This window comes from Mya arenaria, chromosome 7, assembly GCF_026914265.1.
Source record: "Mya arenaria isolate MELC-2E11 chromosome 7, ASM2691426v1".
Lineage (NCBI taxonomy): Eukaryota > Metazoa > Mollusca > Bivalvia > Myida > Myidae > Mya > Mya arenaria.
In genome coordinates, this window is record NC_069128.1 from 21,609,203 (window position 1) to 21,624,578 (window position 15,376).

At 37.0% G+C, this 15,376-nt stretch overlaps 1 protein-coding gene across 1 annotated transcript; it reads right to left on the bottom strand.

Annotated features, from left to right (window-relative positions):
* Positions 1–778: 778 nt before the first annotated feature.
* Positions 779–15,160, bottom strand: LOC128239835 (uncharacterized). The gene is made up of 11 exons (XM_052956277.1): positions 15,087–15,160; positions 14,317–14,554; positions 8,603–8,701; positions 7,830–8,008; positions 6,726–7,595; positions 5,375–6,522; positions 5,030–5,172; positions 4,563–4,759; positions 3,911–4,005; positions 3,095–3,234; positions 779–1,982 (listed from the first exon to the last, which is right to left on the bottom strand). The coding sequence occupies exons 2-11, from the start codon at positions 14,528–14,530 to the stop codon at positions 1,726–1,728; spliced, it is 3,342 nt and encodes a 1,113-aa protein (XP_052812237.1). The 5' UTR covers positions 14,531–14,554; positions 15,087–15,160; the 3' UTR covers positions 779–1,725.
* Between the last annotated feature and the right edge of the window lie 216 nt (positions 15,161–15,376).

Sequence of the window (15,376 nt, forward strand, 5' to 3'; positions counted from 1 at the left end):
ACATATCAAATGCGCTGAGTATTTGAGTAATATAGTGTCACACACCAAATGTACCGAGTATTTGAATAATATAGTGTCACACACCAAATGTACTGAGTATTTGAGTAATATAGTGTCACACACCAAATGTACCGAGTAGTTGAGTAATATAGTGTCACATACCAAATGTACCGAGTATTTGAGTAATATAGTCTCACATACCAAATGTACCGAGTATTTGAATAATATAGTGTCACACACCAAATTTACTGATTATTTGAGTAATATAGTGTCACGTACCAAATGTACCGAGTATTTGAATAATATAGTGTCACACACCAAATTTACCGAGTATTTGAGTAATATAGTGTCACACACCAAATGTACCGAGTATTTGAGTAATATAATGTCACATACCAAATGTACCGAGTATTTGAGTAATATAATGTCACATACCAAATGTACCGAGTATTTGAATAATATAGTGTCACACACCAAATGTACCGAGTATTTGAGTAATATAGTGTCACACACCAAATGTACCGAGTAGTTCAGTAATATGGTGTCACATACCAAATGTACCGAGTATTTGAGTAATATAGTCTCACATACCAAATGTACCGAGTATTTGAATAATATAGTGTCACACACCAAATGCACCGGTTATTTGAGTAATATAGTGTCACCGACACCAAATGCACCGGTATTTGAGTAATATAGTGTCACCGACACCAAATGTACCGGTTATTTGAGTAATATAGTGTCACACACCAAATGCACCGGCTATTTGAGTAATATAGTGTCACATACCAAATGTATTGAGTATTTATATAAGATGATGTCACACACAAAATGTACCGATTATTTGTGTTACATCATATCAAGAAAATGAGTATATAATGAAAACGAACATACAAAACCCCCAGGAAGGTCATTATGGGGGTAATAAGCGTTATGCTACCGTTTGCAATTAAAATTAGAAACTAACACTCGTCAATCAACTAAAAAAAACCACGACCGAAAAGCCATTTTGAACCAATTGGCTAGGCTATAGAAGTTGAACTTAATTAAAAATTCACTTGGTATGATTGTCGGGGTAAAGCGACGATCATTCAATAATTCGAGACATTGGATTCTTAGTTCATATGCAAACAGTAGTAAGAATCAACCACAGTACTAATCCAGAAGCTACACATTTAAGGAAGACCCTTAATAATGTACTAGATCAATGCCTAACGTAAACCATGTACCACAACACGTTTATCGAAACAACATATCGCCTAAACTGTATGCCAAAAAAAAGTTGTTTGATTTTAATTTGTGAATGCCTATCCAAGTATATTTTTGTCATCCATTGCATGTTCGGTTTATTAACCAAATGGAAAAAAGGGCGACGTCATCGCCGCACCTAGCTGTCTTGGGGTGGTTCATTATGGTTTAGATGTTAAAGAGTTTGCGCACGCTGGTCTCTATAGCATTCAGTGCATAGGTCTGCATTCAAAATATGTCAGGTATTTAGAAAAATTGTCGCAGACATATATCTGATAAAGTGTCATGACCATGTATTAAACAAAAATACGTAACATAAAACATGATCCTCAGCATAATCGATAGAAAAGAAAAGATGTGCACAGAAATATGTGCGAACGCAAACTTCCATTTACATTATGTGCGCATGCGAAAAGAAATGCATATCTGTTTTATGCCTTCGTTTTACAAAAAAACACATTATAAAACCATTACTCCTTAAACATATTTGTTTTGTTGCGCTGCCCCTATGTAAGGCCGAGGGGGATAACAGCTGTTGTTAAGATTGTTCAGACTGGTGTTACTGGCGTGTCCTTGTGGCGTTGTATTGTTTGAGGCCGAGTCACCACTGATGTTGACATCCTCATTAAATATACCACCGGAAAAGTCGCCAACGGAAGACCTACGCTGGACGTCGATTGTTGAGAGGTACCCGTCGTCACCCATTGTTGGCGTCAAGTAGGTCTGTCGTCGTGCTGAGGTGTGAAGAAGATAAACAATGGCATGAACTAACATAATGTTGGTCATAAGAAACTTTAAATAGTGTACTTCATTTTAGGGCGATAAATATATTTCCCTCATCGAAAGCAATCTCGGTACTTCATTGCGTTTACTGACACACGCAGGGCAGAAAACGTTTCTTTCAATGAAATAGCATGATCCGATATAAGTAAATAATTTTCAACTTGAAAGATTACCAATGACCACGTACAGGGGTTTCGTTCCTAAATGTATAAGAATGTATAGAAATGAACACACGACGTAATCTAATTGGCTTGGATTCTGTAGAGGTCCTCTGGCGGCACCAATAAAGCATAATTGTCTATTCATGATTACAACATTTTCCTACAAAAATGCCACACCGCACTCAATTAAGCGGGACCTAATAGTATATCGGAGTTATTTGACGATGCGCAAACCTGCACTCAAAGGTTTGATTGAAGAAAACAACAACAATAGTCACGAAACCTTTGCATCAACATGATGTTTCGACGAGTGTATTTTACAGTGTAACTAACTTAAGTGTAACAAACTGGTGCAATATTTACAAACCAGTACATAAATCGGCGGTTTGTGTGTACACGTATGATAAAAGAGTTTGGCGTGGAATTTAACAAATAATGACGAAAGGCATTTGGCATGAGATTAGGTGGAGAGGCAGCAACCAAGGAACAGAATAACATGACAATTATGCACCAGTCAATTGTAACCATGCCCCCAGGTCCGGCGGGGATAGCGGGTATAGCGGGGGAAATGGGCCGTGTTTGTACCTTCCAGGTTGCCCCGCAGTGCCGAATGAATGCGATGGTTTTGTTTTCGCGCCGAAAATAGCGGGGAATGGGCCTAAACTATAGCATGTCCCTAAGGTACGATGGCATTAAGCGGGGATTTACCAGCTGTTGTCCCAGCAGGACGGAGATTTTACCGGGGATAAGCTGAACCGAAAGTAAAAGTCTCGGCTATTCCCCGGACCTGGGGGCCGTGGTTACAATTTAGTGATGCATTACTTAAGCTCGTCCGTAATGAATTGATACTGATTTTAAACAGATCAGTAACATTCAAATATGTTGGAATAAGTTGACCATACCTGCTCGCTTTCTCCTGCCTTGAACCACTTTACACAAGGTGACTATCAGCACCAAGAGCAACATACAACAAAAGCTCGCTGTAACGAATGTTGCAGTTATGTAAGCCTGTTTTGAATTGTCAGCAGGTGGCGGGCTTGGTCTGAAAATGAAATAAAAAAGAAAATATGACATGGAAAGTATACAGCAATTTCATACTTTTTTTAAACAGTGTCAGGATACGCACGCTGTAACAAACGCTACAACGATATAGGTCACTATTTAATTTAATAGGAGTTAGGGTTGTCCTTAAGAAGAAGAAAAAATGTCAACAGCCAGTGTCAGGATACAGCACACCCTAGCTGTAACAAACGCTGAAGTGTTGTACGCCATAAATTACCCCAACAACCAGTTTACTGTTTTCCTGAATCGGAAAATGGACGCCATTTTGGTACAATACATAGATTAGTAACCAAATATGGAAAACTATAGGTCACCGCCTGACCTGTCCTGGACCAATGGCGTTGTGTAATCCATGTTGTAGGCGTGATATATCTATATACAATGTAGTCATTATTGAACATTAAATTGGGTCATGGGCAATTTAAAAATGTGTGGTTAGCGGCTCTAACAGTAGTACGTGTCCCCGCCTCTCGCTTAATAGTTCGTGGGTCCAAGCCCTACCAGGCGGATGTTCATCAGCTACCAGAAATAAGTAAACTATTCACTAAAATTTTATGTTTTCCTCTGTTTTAGTATGGTAACAGTTGCTACACAACAAAATGAGTGTTGATCGTTGGCGCATACAATGTTCTATTTGAAATACAGTCAAAGCTTACGTAGTTGTTGGATCACTAAAGCAAATACTGCACTCAGGGTTATTAATTTTGTCACATGTTGACTCCCTGAACGCATACGCCCACTCTTCTTCAAGCTGAAATGAAAATAGAACTATCGGCTTCATAGCTTTGAAGTAACACCTACTGACAAGTAAAAATCCCCTCTGATTAAGTATTTATCGAGTTATAACTGGTGTTTTGCAAAGAAATCAGCTGGCATCAGTGAAAAGCGGGTCGAATTAGGAAAGAACGGAATACTTTCGAAGTGTTATCCTGCAAGTACAGTTTTGAATGTGTAATACACGCTTAGACATGTGCATTTACCGAGTTAAAACTACATTTGACAGAATTCCTAAAGCTGTTAAAGGGTTAAAACTGTTTATGCTACTAAGATATTCGTTGGGCATCAGTAGAGATCAAAGATGCTCTTTATAATCAAGCCTTGTTTATCGGAAACCGAATGTGACACGAGTTTTGACTAGGATTGCCTATTAACATTTGTATCATTTAACTCAATACAAAACATACCTGAACATATTTATAGTCCACGTTGATATTTATTTTGTAAATTTGGAAGGTGTTCAAGTCATAAGGCCTTTTCTTAAAAGTAGACTTGCGTTTACTACAAAGTTTGTCTAGTAAAATCAAATACCTGATCATAATATACGCCCTTGTCATCTTTCTTTATCTGGTACGTGTTCAGGTCAATAAGCCCATCGTGACTCGTAACATTGTATACGGATTTAAGCGATGTTCCGGAAACGGCGAATTTTTGTTTAAGCACGTGTTTCATGAGCACTTCCGGTTGTCTTAGATACTCTTCACAAATGGTGGACGTATTGCTGTTACCTGTGAAAATTTATTTTTAGTAATCGTTTTAATATAGCTTAAATCACAACATGAAACGTAAGGATAATTATACTGTCTCAAATTAAATAATAGTTTTCGGCATCGCGTTCTTTCTTTCGTTAAACCAGAACGAAAACTCTTGTGTTATATTAGTGTAAATCAATGCAAAATCTATCTTATTTCTAGACATAAACTGGTAGGCTTCTTCAAAACAATAAAATTTCAATCGGTATTAAGCTATTGGTATTTTGTTAAACATTTTGCACTTACATAGTTCATTTAGCGCCAATTTTGCACCCTTCAGTAGCGTCTCGACGCCGATGGCGGCGAAAGGCGACCACGTCTCCACCTTAAAGCAACGCTGATCCGGCGTGACGCGGTAACAGTTTTCAGCTTTCAGGTATTGGGATGAGCTGTTAAGGCAAATGTATCGCAATAACTTTGCTGTGAAAACATTAACTATTTTCTCACTTCTAAGCGTGGCGTGTTATTCAATGACATCACGCATATCTGGTTATTTAAGGATAATGGAAAGAAAATGCTTAATCGCATCAAGAACTTTTTAAGTGACAGCTGGAGGCATAATCAATCGAAAATCGTAGGCAAATGGTTTACCTGCATTTTGCATCGCCTTTCGTTTTATCAAAGCTCCATTCATAATAGCAATCGAAATAGTCTTCCATATATTCCGTGAGCCAAGCCGACTTTTTCTCAGCTTTTGAAATTTCTTCAATGTGTTCATTTATGTACTCCGGAATCCGCAATTCGTGTGCAAGTGTTATAGACCCTTCCAAGTTGTTCGCACCTGTAATGATGTCTCTATTTCCCCATCCTTCTGATGCAATAAAGATGAAGCCTTTCATGGTTTTCAATGATCCAATCAGTTTCACTACATCAAAGGAGCTGAGGTACACCATTATTATCTTCGGCATGTTCTCTTGTTCCAGTTCGCTTACAATGGCATCCAAATCTACATCCGACTTCTGTTCTACCATAACAACTTGTCCAACACAAATATTGTGTGCCACAGCTTGAGAAACAACAGCATCTTTACCCCCTCTACCGTATGCGGTGTCCGAATAAAGCACCTGAATCAGATTGGAGCCAAGTTTCTTGACGATTTCTATCATTTTTTGTGCTTGATAAAGATCATTCGGAATCATACGCATGAAGAAGGGGAATTGATTTCTATTACTTAATGCTGGACTTGTACTTCCGTAAGAAACTTGCACTGACTTTATTCTGGTTAAGATTGACGCAACCTGCATGCTATTGTCGCTTGTCCATCCTCCAATGTACCCCAATATGTTTGACCTCACCTTTTTAAATCCACCGTTTTCATATATTCCCTGATTAAGCAATTGAAGCAATCTAGCTGCTACTACTTGTGGATCATTGCAAGAGTCAATTATGATGACGCCAATGTTTGCATTAGGGATTTCAGTAATATACTTTTTTTTCGCCTCCATTACCGTCGCTTTGATGCTTTCAGCGACGTCCACACCGCCTTGTTTGACGTTACCACATTGTAACGCATTACCGGACGTAGTATGAACGGGGACTATGCCGACGATATACATATCTCCCTCTGTAACATCGATCGGTGGTGATTCTCTCATAGGGCACTCGGTGCACTGCCGTCCGTCGGGGCATTCTGGTCGGAGGACGTCGGGGTAAACATGTTCCTTGCCGTTAGTTGTGTATTGCCGTATGTTCTCCGAGCGAAAAATGTATTCCTTTGTTTGAGTGGAGTATTCCAATGCCTGGAATTATGAAAAAAAAACTCTATTAACATAAAAGATGATTTTTATTGATTTCAACGTTGATGAATTAAACTTTAACTTTGTTACAATCCATTGATAGGAAATTGAGTACTAGCAATACGATATATATTTTTATTGTAGTGGGAACGCCCAAACAACGTATTGTCACGATCTTGATGTAGAAAAACAAAAATAATAATTACCTCAATAAATTTCCAATCAGGTGTGGTGTTTGAAGATCGTACTTTATTATAAATAACACTGCCGTAGAATTTGTCTGAGACATGCGATATCTGAATTTCCGGAGAGCCCTTTTGAAACGAGAATCGAAGCAGCGTAGAAAAATCTCGAGCCTCGAAGCTAAATGACTTCTCCATATTTGTTATTAGCGACTGTCGTCCTTTGATATTTATGCATGATAGTTTATATGATGGACACATGTTTTTGAATACGTTTGAAATAAGCAGCGTTGCGAGAATTGCATATGGTGAATGGACGGATAGAGGGAAGAGTTTCAGGGCCTTTGCTGTACAAACATCGCTTGCAACTGCTGTGCACAGGACAGCGTGATGTTGCTCAATCATGGTTTGAACATAAGATGTCCCATTGGTGCTGTTTGTCAATAACTCGGTCCAACCTTCTTTAAATGACGTTAACTCAATTGTTCGAGGACTAGAAATGTACAGGCCTTTCTCAGAAACCGACGGATCTTCTGTCGCCTGAAGGCTTAAGTTAGAGTCTGTAATGAACAAAACCACTGGTCGTTCGTAGCTCGAGTTCGTACTTGCAACTTTACTATCTATTGCCGCCGAAACCGTTTGCCAAAGTTCAACGCCACCCAATATCAGTACGCCGTTGATTCTTTTATCCGCCTCGTATATTTCTTTCAAATCATCTTCAATGTTTGTCAGTGCTTCTCCATTCCTTACAAACACTCTTGGAAAGCATGTTATAATCCCATTGCTCATTACAAGTTCTTTCAAATACTCCAGTCTTGACAAACTCTGTGTACTGTTGTCGTGAAACACGGCAACGTACGTCCAAAGCATTTCGGAAAGAAACTTCGCAACGGACTGTAAAATAAAAATTGACAAGCAAATGATTTAAATTGTTATGGTGGTAGGGTAATACAATTCTGAACAATGACATTGACGCCATGCCTGTTGATTTACAAAAATAATCCTAGTTTGAACTCAAAATGCCGAAACAGGCAATCATTAAGATACACAATGGCAAAGAGATATTTTCAAAAATATCTTGCTATAGCCGACATGTCAACATTAATAATAATTCACTGGATAAGGTACCTCAACAGTAGCTGTTTCTGGTGGAATTACTCGAAAGAAGTTGTTGAACGCATCCTTGTCAGTGAAAACATCGCCATCGGCGCTGAAAGAAATGTGGAGGGGGCGGACGCTTGCAGGAAGATCACCGAGAAGCCTGAAAACTACTTCTGCTTCCTCCGAGTTCTCCGGACCAAGTACGGCTACAAGTAAATAGAGGAATTCATTTAGTCTAGGCATAGCTTATTATACAAACTTGAATGAATGGATATTGTAAAATAAGACAATTTAGAACTGTTCGTGTTCACTGTCATGATAAAAGTGAGACAGAGGTTTAAATTGCTGATGGAGTAAATCTGAAAAAGGAAGAACATCAATATGCTAGCTAGGTGATCACCAAATAACCCCACACCAAAGAGAAGCGAGTGTGGGCACAATGTCCGATGCATCATCATCAAGTTTCTGCACAATATTTAATGCAGCCAAATCACAAACACATTGCTATAAATACTGAATCTGAAAAGGTTATCTTTTGGCTATTTTGGTCCAGCTGGTGAGGCTATACATTGTGTCAATAATCTACCAGTCACAAGAATCAAAGTTCAAACCAGCTGACAATGCCACTTGTTCAAATAGTCTATATCAACATTTTGATACAGGAGTACTGTTGAGATGCTGTAAGCAAACTCTATTGCTTTGTTTAGTATATTCAAATTTAGGCTTGTCCAAATGCTGATGTATTGTATTATATCGTTAAACAACATTTTCTATTTAAATTTTTAAAAAAGACATGTTACCAAGTGTGTCCGAAGCGGCATCATCTAGTTGTAGCGAAATGTTGTACGCAATCTGTCTGGCTCTTGCCAGCGAACCACACGTTGCCCATACCCGGAGACCTATACAGGAATATTAATATATGTCGCAAGTGTGACATGTCGGAATGTAAGAATATATTATGTAGTATTATACATCATTTATGAAATTACCTCAAGTCATCATTAGTTTTTCAGTAATGTCTCATATCAGTGTGTGTATACCACGTGATAAATTAGGTCAAAAATACTACGTCGGAAGGAACTATTTTGCTTCAAATGAAGACTTGGACAAAGATAACTTTACTATTTATTTGTTTATGCTTTATGAAAGAAAGCACAGTCTACATCGCTTACATAGCCCCGCCTCGGTCTTTAACTACAGTTTGAGAGTTTAGTAATGTCGGAAGGCACTATTTTGCTTCGAATGATGACTTAAAACAGTTTGATTAAGGGATAAGTTTCCTCAAACACTCCGATAAACCTGTTTTTAAACTAACTTTTGACAGTGCTCCATCAGGCGTCGGTTTTGTGGAAAGGTTTTGCGAAGTGTTTGAAGAAACTAAACTCTCAATTTAACTCTGGTAAAAACGACCCAAGGCAATGCTGTGTAAGCGGCGTACACTGCGCTATGTTGCATTTAAAATGGTTAAGAAATTCCTTTGTTTAAAGTCTTCATTCGAAACAAAATGTGCCTTCCCAATCTTTATGCAAAGGAAAACATCACGACATTCCCTATGAATCTTGCGATGTCCTTACTAATAAAATAACTTTACCGAGACTTTGTAAATCGGGGCCGATCGAGGCAAAATGAGGATTGTGAGAACCATGCTTAAATGATCAAAACCAGTTTAGGTAGAATTTTCACGTCACTCTTGTAATTAACTTATTTGCCATTTCCTTATTAATACACTAATTGTGACGTGTTAATTAATTTTAGAGTCTATGCATGTTTGAGTAAATGATATTTGTTTTAAGTTTATATTCATTCTGATACAATTTAAAAGTGATATAATTTCAAAAATACTAATTATTCCAACGTATCAAATACCAATCTAAACTTAGTTCAAACATCATAGATAACACGCCTATTTGAAAGTTTACTTCATTTTCTTTTCTTTTTCTGGCCATCTTGGACGCCATATTGAACTTGATATGATCCAAAATGCTTTCTTCATACATTTAAGCATGTTCAATGTCAACAAAAACACTACGATGATTCTGACAAAACTAATCAAAACTAATACACAAATAATTTTTTAACACAAATTCGCACATTTTGAATATATAAATCATCTGTAATGTTAAGTTTATTAACAGTTACATATTTCCTTCATTTTAAAACTAACTTGAAGCGCCACAATGCGACGAACTAATTTATTTCATACGGGTGATAAGAAATTATAGCCTATTAATTTCTTGTACGAGTAATAAAAAGCAGCAACCTTTCTCTTTTTTTTTCATGAACAAGATCCATAACTGCAAATTACTCTCATGTATATAGTTTCGCTGCAAAATTCATTCTAAGTTTCATGACCTTGACCAACCCACATCAAAATCACTATCACTATTCATCAATCCTAACTAAATGTATTGGTCGGGAACGAATTTCCTATTGATAGTTAACTTGACCTTGACCCCACTGAATACTCATCAATTCTAAGATAATTTTTGGGCGGAAACCACTTTCATATACTTAGTATCATTTACCCTACCCCTTGACAGCAACCCACAAGCTGCCTACACTCCAAGCCTCATCGCAGCATTCAGCAATCCTAACTAAAATTATTATTTGAACCTATTTTCCTATTTTACACACACACACACTCAAAAGCAATCCTAAGCATGCTCCACTCTTACGCACACACACACACACACACACACACACACACACACACACACACACACACACAAGAGCAATCCTAAGTCAGCTCCACACATACGCTACTAAGCTACTTAATCACGAATATCCATCCACCCTAACTGAAATCATTGGACGGTAACCATTTTTATATTTTTACTAACATCCCCACCAAAAACTACCCCGAGGAAGCTTTTTACATAAGCTACCTACACACCAAATTTTATCACTCTCCGTCAACCCTAACTAAAGTTATTGTGCGGAAATCAATGTTTTGACGCCCGCCCGCCCGCCCGTCCACCTGTCCTCCCGCCAAACGACATTCTCATTCTAATGACCCGGTTTTCGGCGAAAAGCTGTTTTAATTGATAAGCTTTACGAATATTTAAGGTAAATGGAGATATGTATAAGAATATTGTAGACTTGAACTTATTAGCGGTCATCTTGGAAACCATCTTGAAGACCTCGTTTTAGCAAATGTGGCGAGAAACCATTACATGACACCTATGTTAATGGTCAAGGCTACAAAATATGCAAACATGTTTTCAATTTACAGCCATGCAAGGTTCTCGACTTTGGCAACCGGACTTTTAGAAGTGCTCTGTCATATATTTGATGAAGGAATAAGGAACCAATTTATTTGATGTTACAGTCTGTCTTCAATGGATTACATCTTATATTCATATGTTCGCCAGGTTTCATTTTTTGCGATTTACAGAAAATGGAGCGAGGAAAGAGAGGCCACAGGTGGAGAAAGCCTGCATAATTTTCTATAGAACTCCAAAATGATCTCGAATTTATTTGGTGTTCGCACTTATTTGACTCACCTGTTTTGCCCCTAACATAACATAAACAATAATTCAATTAACGCCATGCTAAACGTTTTAATATAATACGTATTGAATAAGAAACAGGTATGGCGCTAACTTAATTGATATTGTGCAAAAATAAAGTCGGTAAGGTACAATTTTCTTGATAGTAGGCGATTTGAAATAAAACTTTGAATAGATATATTAAAAAAAAAACCGAAATGATTAGGGAGGGGGGGGGGTAAAAATAAAGATAGGCGCACGACGCCGTTTTTGCAGCGAAAATTGACGTCATAGACGCATTAAAAATATAACACTTTAAACAAGGGAAAGAAAAATATATATCCGTGAACGTTTTCACCATACTCGGCAACCCAGCGTATCATAACCTATATGATAGGTTATGATACGCTTGGGTGCCGAGGATGGTTTTCACATGACATACTTGAGGGAAAAATTTCATAGCGGTAAACGAAAGATTGGTGAAAATATCGATTATTGTAGATGGATCGCACAAAATGAAATACTTTGCAATAATGAGGTCAGTGCTATATTTTGGAAACTCTTAGTTGAAAATGTAAACATAGTCCCTAATTCGGCTTATGCGTTCCACCTTTAATCAGTAAATGAGGTAAATTGTCGCGGCTTTAATTTTGGAATATTTCAAAATAGTACAGTAACTGGGATGACTTCGTTAATTCTGTAACTCATGATCATGTTATTCTCTTTATAATTATACTAGTCTGATCTATGTTCTCATGAGAATGAATAGCGTAAATGCTTAATCTTTACTTAAATATTGTCAGATGAATATTTTAAATGTGTACTGAATAGTTGTCAATAGGGGTAGATTCCTTAGCTGTCGATTAGAGTTACTTCGCGCATGTGCAGAGGGAACAAGGGACTATGAAAAATAGACGACTGTACCAAGTCATGTAGCTGACAAAATACTAACAACGAAAATGATTGTTTGCATTCACCGTCAGATCTAATTAAATGATATGGAGGTACAGTAAATTGGCTAAATACTCGATGTTAATTGGCTCTAAAATAATTGCGAACACCAACGTACGGGTTAATATGAGTGGGGAAAACCCCGTTAATCGTGCATTCAAAATATGAACGAAAAATAAATAAATATCAGATGCCTTTCACTTTCATAACTAAATTTGAAATAAATTTAAAAGAACCCGACATCGCTAAAATTTCCCGTCCAAATGGGGAATATTTATAGTGATAAACAGGTAATAACCTTTTAAATACGTAAAATCTTGTTAGCTGTTGAAAGTGTTTTACTTAATGGATAATAAGGATAATGATGATAAATTGAATTCCTTGTCGTCCCCGGTCGATGAATATACAACCGTTCACAAAAGAGCTTTCAAGTCATACATGGAATTGTGACATGAAATCTGATATGTTTGTTTACCAAACTTTTAACTCGATTGCCCTACACACTTATGATTATATCAGAAGACCCCTTGGGTAAAATTGTTTATGCTTAACAAGTCTAAGGTGTCTAAGTAAGATTATTTTGAAAAGGTGCCAATACAACGTAGAGCCCCCGTTCTAATATTAAATTAAATCAAAGTTCATAACTAAGTAATATCCCTGGGCTCCGTTCCAGTATCAAATCTAAAACCCCTGGGCCCCGTTCCAGTATCAAATCTTAAATCCCTGGGCCCCGTTCCAGTATCAAATCTAAAAACCCTGGGGCCCGTTCCAATAAGATATTTTAGTCGTGAACCTTAAATAAATAAAGTATGCTAAAAATGTCCTTACAGATAGTTTCATTACGCCTGGAAATTAACGATCGTAGTCTTTACAACCTTTATTAAAGCAGCCATATTTTTGATATGTTATGGAATGATGAACGAAATATAATAAGTTTAAAGTCTGGTATGTCAGAAAATTGGGCCGAAAGAGTAGGACCTACGTACTGATATTGTACTTAATCAAGGGCAATAACTCTGATCCTACTGGGAGAAATCCAACCTTAATCCCATTGGTTATGTTTGACAGCAACTATGAAGTCATATGAGTCTACTTTAAAGTGACACGCTTATTCAAAATCATAACATTCACATGAATAACAATCATTCATTTTGACTGATAAAACTTAAACTACTTTCTAAAACGTGCTTTTATGGAATATAATAATTACTGATAACAAGATTGTAACCGTGTATTTAATGGCTGAAACGCACAAATGTTAATGATTGGTGAATGCTAAAAGATTTACTGTGGTCTTCTATAGTCACATAAGGTAGAAATACCGTGTTTTATCAACATTTCTTTCAAATTAAACTCGGTACCCTTCATAAGTACCACTGTTTTCGACATTTATTCATCTTTTTTGGGATATTAAAACAAAAGAATTAATTGTGGTAAATCTTATTTGGGAGTAGGAGTGCATCTTTAAAGTGTTTTGAGAAGGTGTGCCTCAAACCTTGACGTTGTGGCACGAAATCAAATGCCATAACTGTGATCCAACATGGATCCTGGTGTTAATCCCGAGGGACACAACTACAGATGGCGAACAGCGTTCCAATAAAGTTTCAGGAGTGTAGGTCAACATATGTTTGGGGCAAAGTGTGCCATAATAAATCCGGACAGACACACACACACACATGGACAGATGGAAGGACGGGAGGAAAATAACGTTTTTTTGTGAGAGGACATGAAAACCTTAAAATCACCAAGACAAACGTAATTTTATTTAGCGAATATGCTTTCTAAAAGTAAATAAAAACGTGAAATTACAACATGAATGAAAAACAAAAAGCAGATGAAATTTCATAGGTTTTACCCTAACATTTAAACATAGCATATAGTAAACTCATTCTTTTAGACTAGTACATGTGTTTTAGTATATTCATTATAGAATTAACTCCTGTGAAAACATATATTAACAGTCGGCATATAGTTGCATGTTAAAATACATATTTTACTGATAAAAAACACAACATTTTTAAGCAGAATCAGTTTATTTTGTTTCATGACATCAGCATGTGACGTCCAACACTTACCTACACCGTTGTTCAGTTTGCGCAGTTGCCAGGTAACAGCTTCGATATGTTGCACCGAGAATGGAAGTGTTTTGCCACACCCACCAGCCTCGTTTTCATACACTGTAAACACACCCTCTATGTAAACATTTCCCTGGAGGACAATCTCCTGAGTTGACGTTGAAGTCACGAAAAATGTTAAGACGGTAAAAATGATAGAAGAAAGTCCATGCATCTTTCTTTAATACCAGTGGCAGTGCTGAAAACGAAAATAGATAGTTCGAGTATGCAGCTTTAAAATATAAAACCGGAATAAATTCAATGTTACAAATAATTTTCCTGACCACGTAAGCCTTGTTTCACTTCCAAACAAAGCGCTGTATCTGTATGAAATCATTCATTAGTTTTCAAAGTATATTTTGTCTAATAAGGAGAATTTTTCAGCAGAAAACTTAGCCGATTAATGTGAATTAGAAATAGGCATAATATGATTAAAGTCGTCGATCTGCTGCACCGTCGCTAACCACCCGGCTCTAACCAAGTTAACATTATTAAATGCATATTAACTTACACTTAACCTTACAAAGTTGATATATTTCTTGGTGACCACCACAGACAAACATTAACCGACAAAATCGCGTTTAAATGTACACTCATTGCTAATAACATACTCTACATCAAGTTGTAATGTTCCATAACCACAACCGTTTTAAATGAATAAATAACAGAAGCCCAAACTAAAATCAAATCAATGTTAATAAAAACAGTATTTAGGATGAACTAACACTTACGCGAATGAATTCAAGACCAAATAGAACAAGAACAGAAACACGTTCACCACTTCTGAAGGTCGTTTCGACTATTGGGCTTCTATTACAAGATTTGAAAGCATATTCAAAATGTGATCAATGCGGAAAAAAATATATCTTCCTGTTTACTTTCAAACAGTGTTAAATGTAATGAATTCAGTCGCTTTAAGAGACATGACTTGATGATCATTTACTAAACATGAAATGGCAGATGGTTTAAAAAACAGTACAATTTTAGCCTCCCTTTATAAAATAAACATCTAACATTAATA

Coding starts and splice junctions, on each gene's coding strand:
- LOC128239835 (XM_052956277.1), bottom strand. CDS start 14,530: ATGCATGGACTTTCTTCTATCATTTTTACCGTCTTAACATTTTTCGTG. Junction 4,760..5,029: donor ATTGGCGCTAAATGAACTAT/GTAAGTGCAAAA, acceptor AAATTTTCACAG/GTAACAGCAATACGTCCACC. Junction 1,983..3,094: donor AGGCAGGAGAAAGCGAGCAG/GTATGGTCAACT, acceptor TTCACACCTCAG/CACGACGACAGACCTACTTG.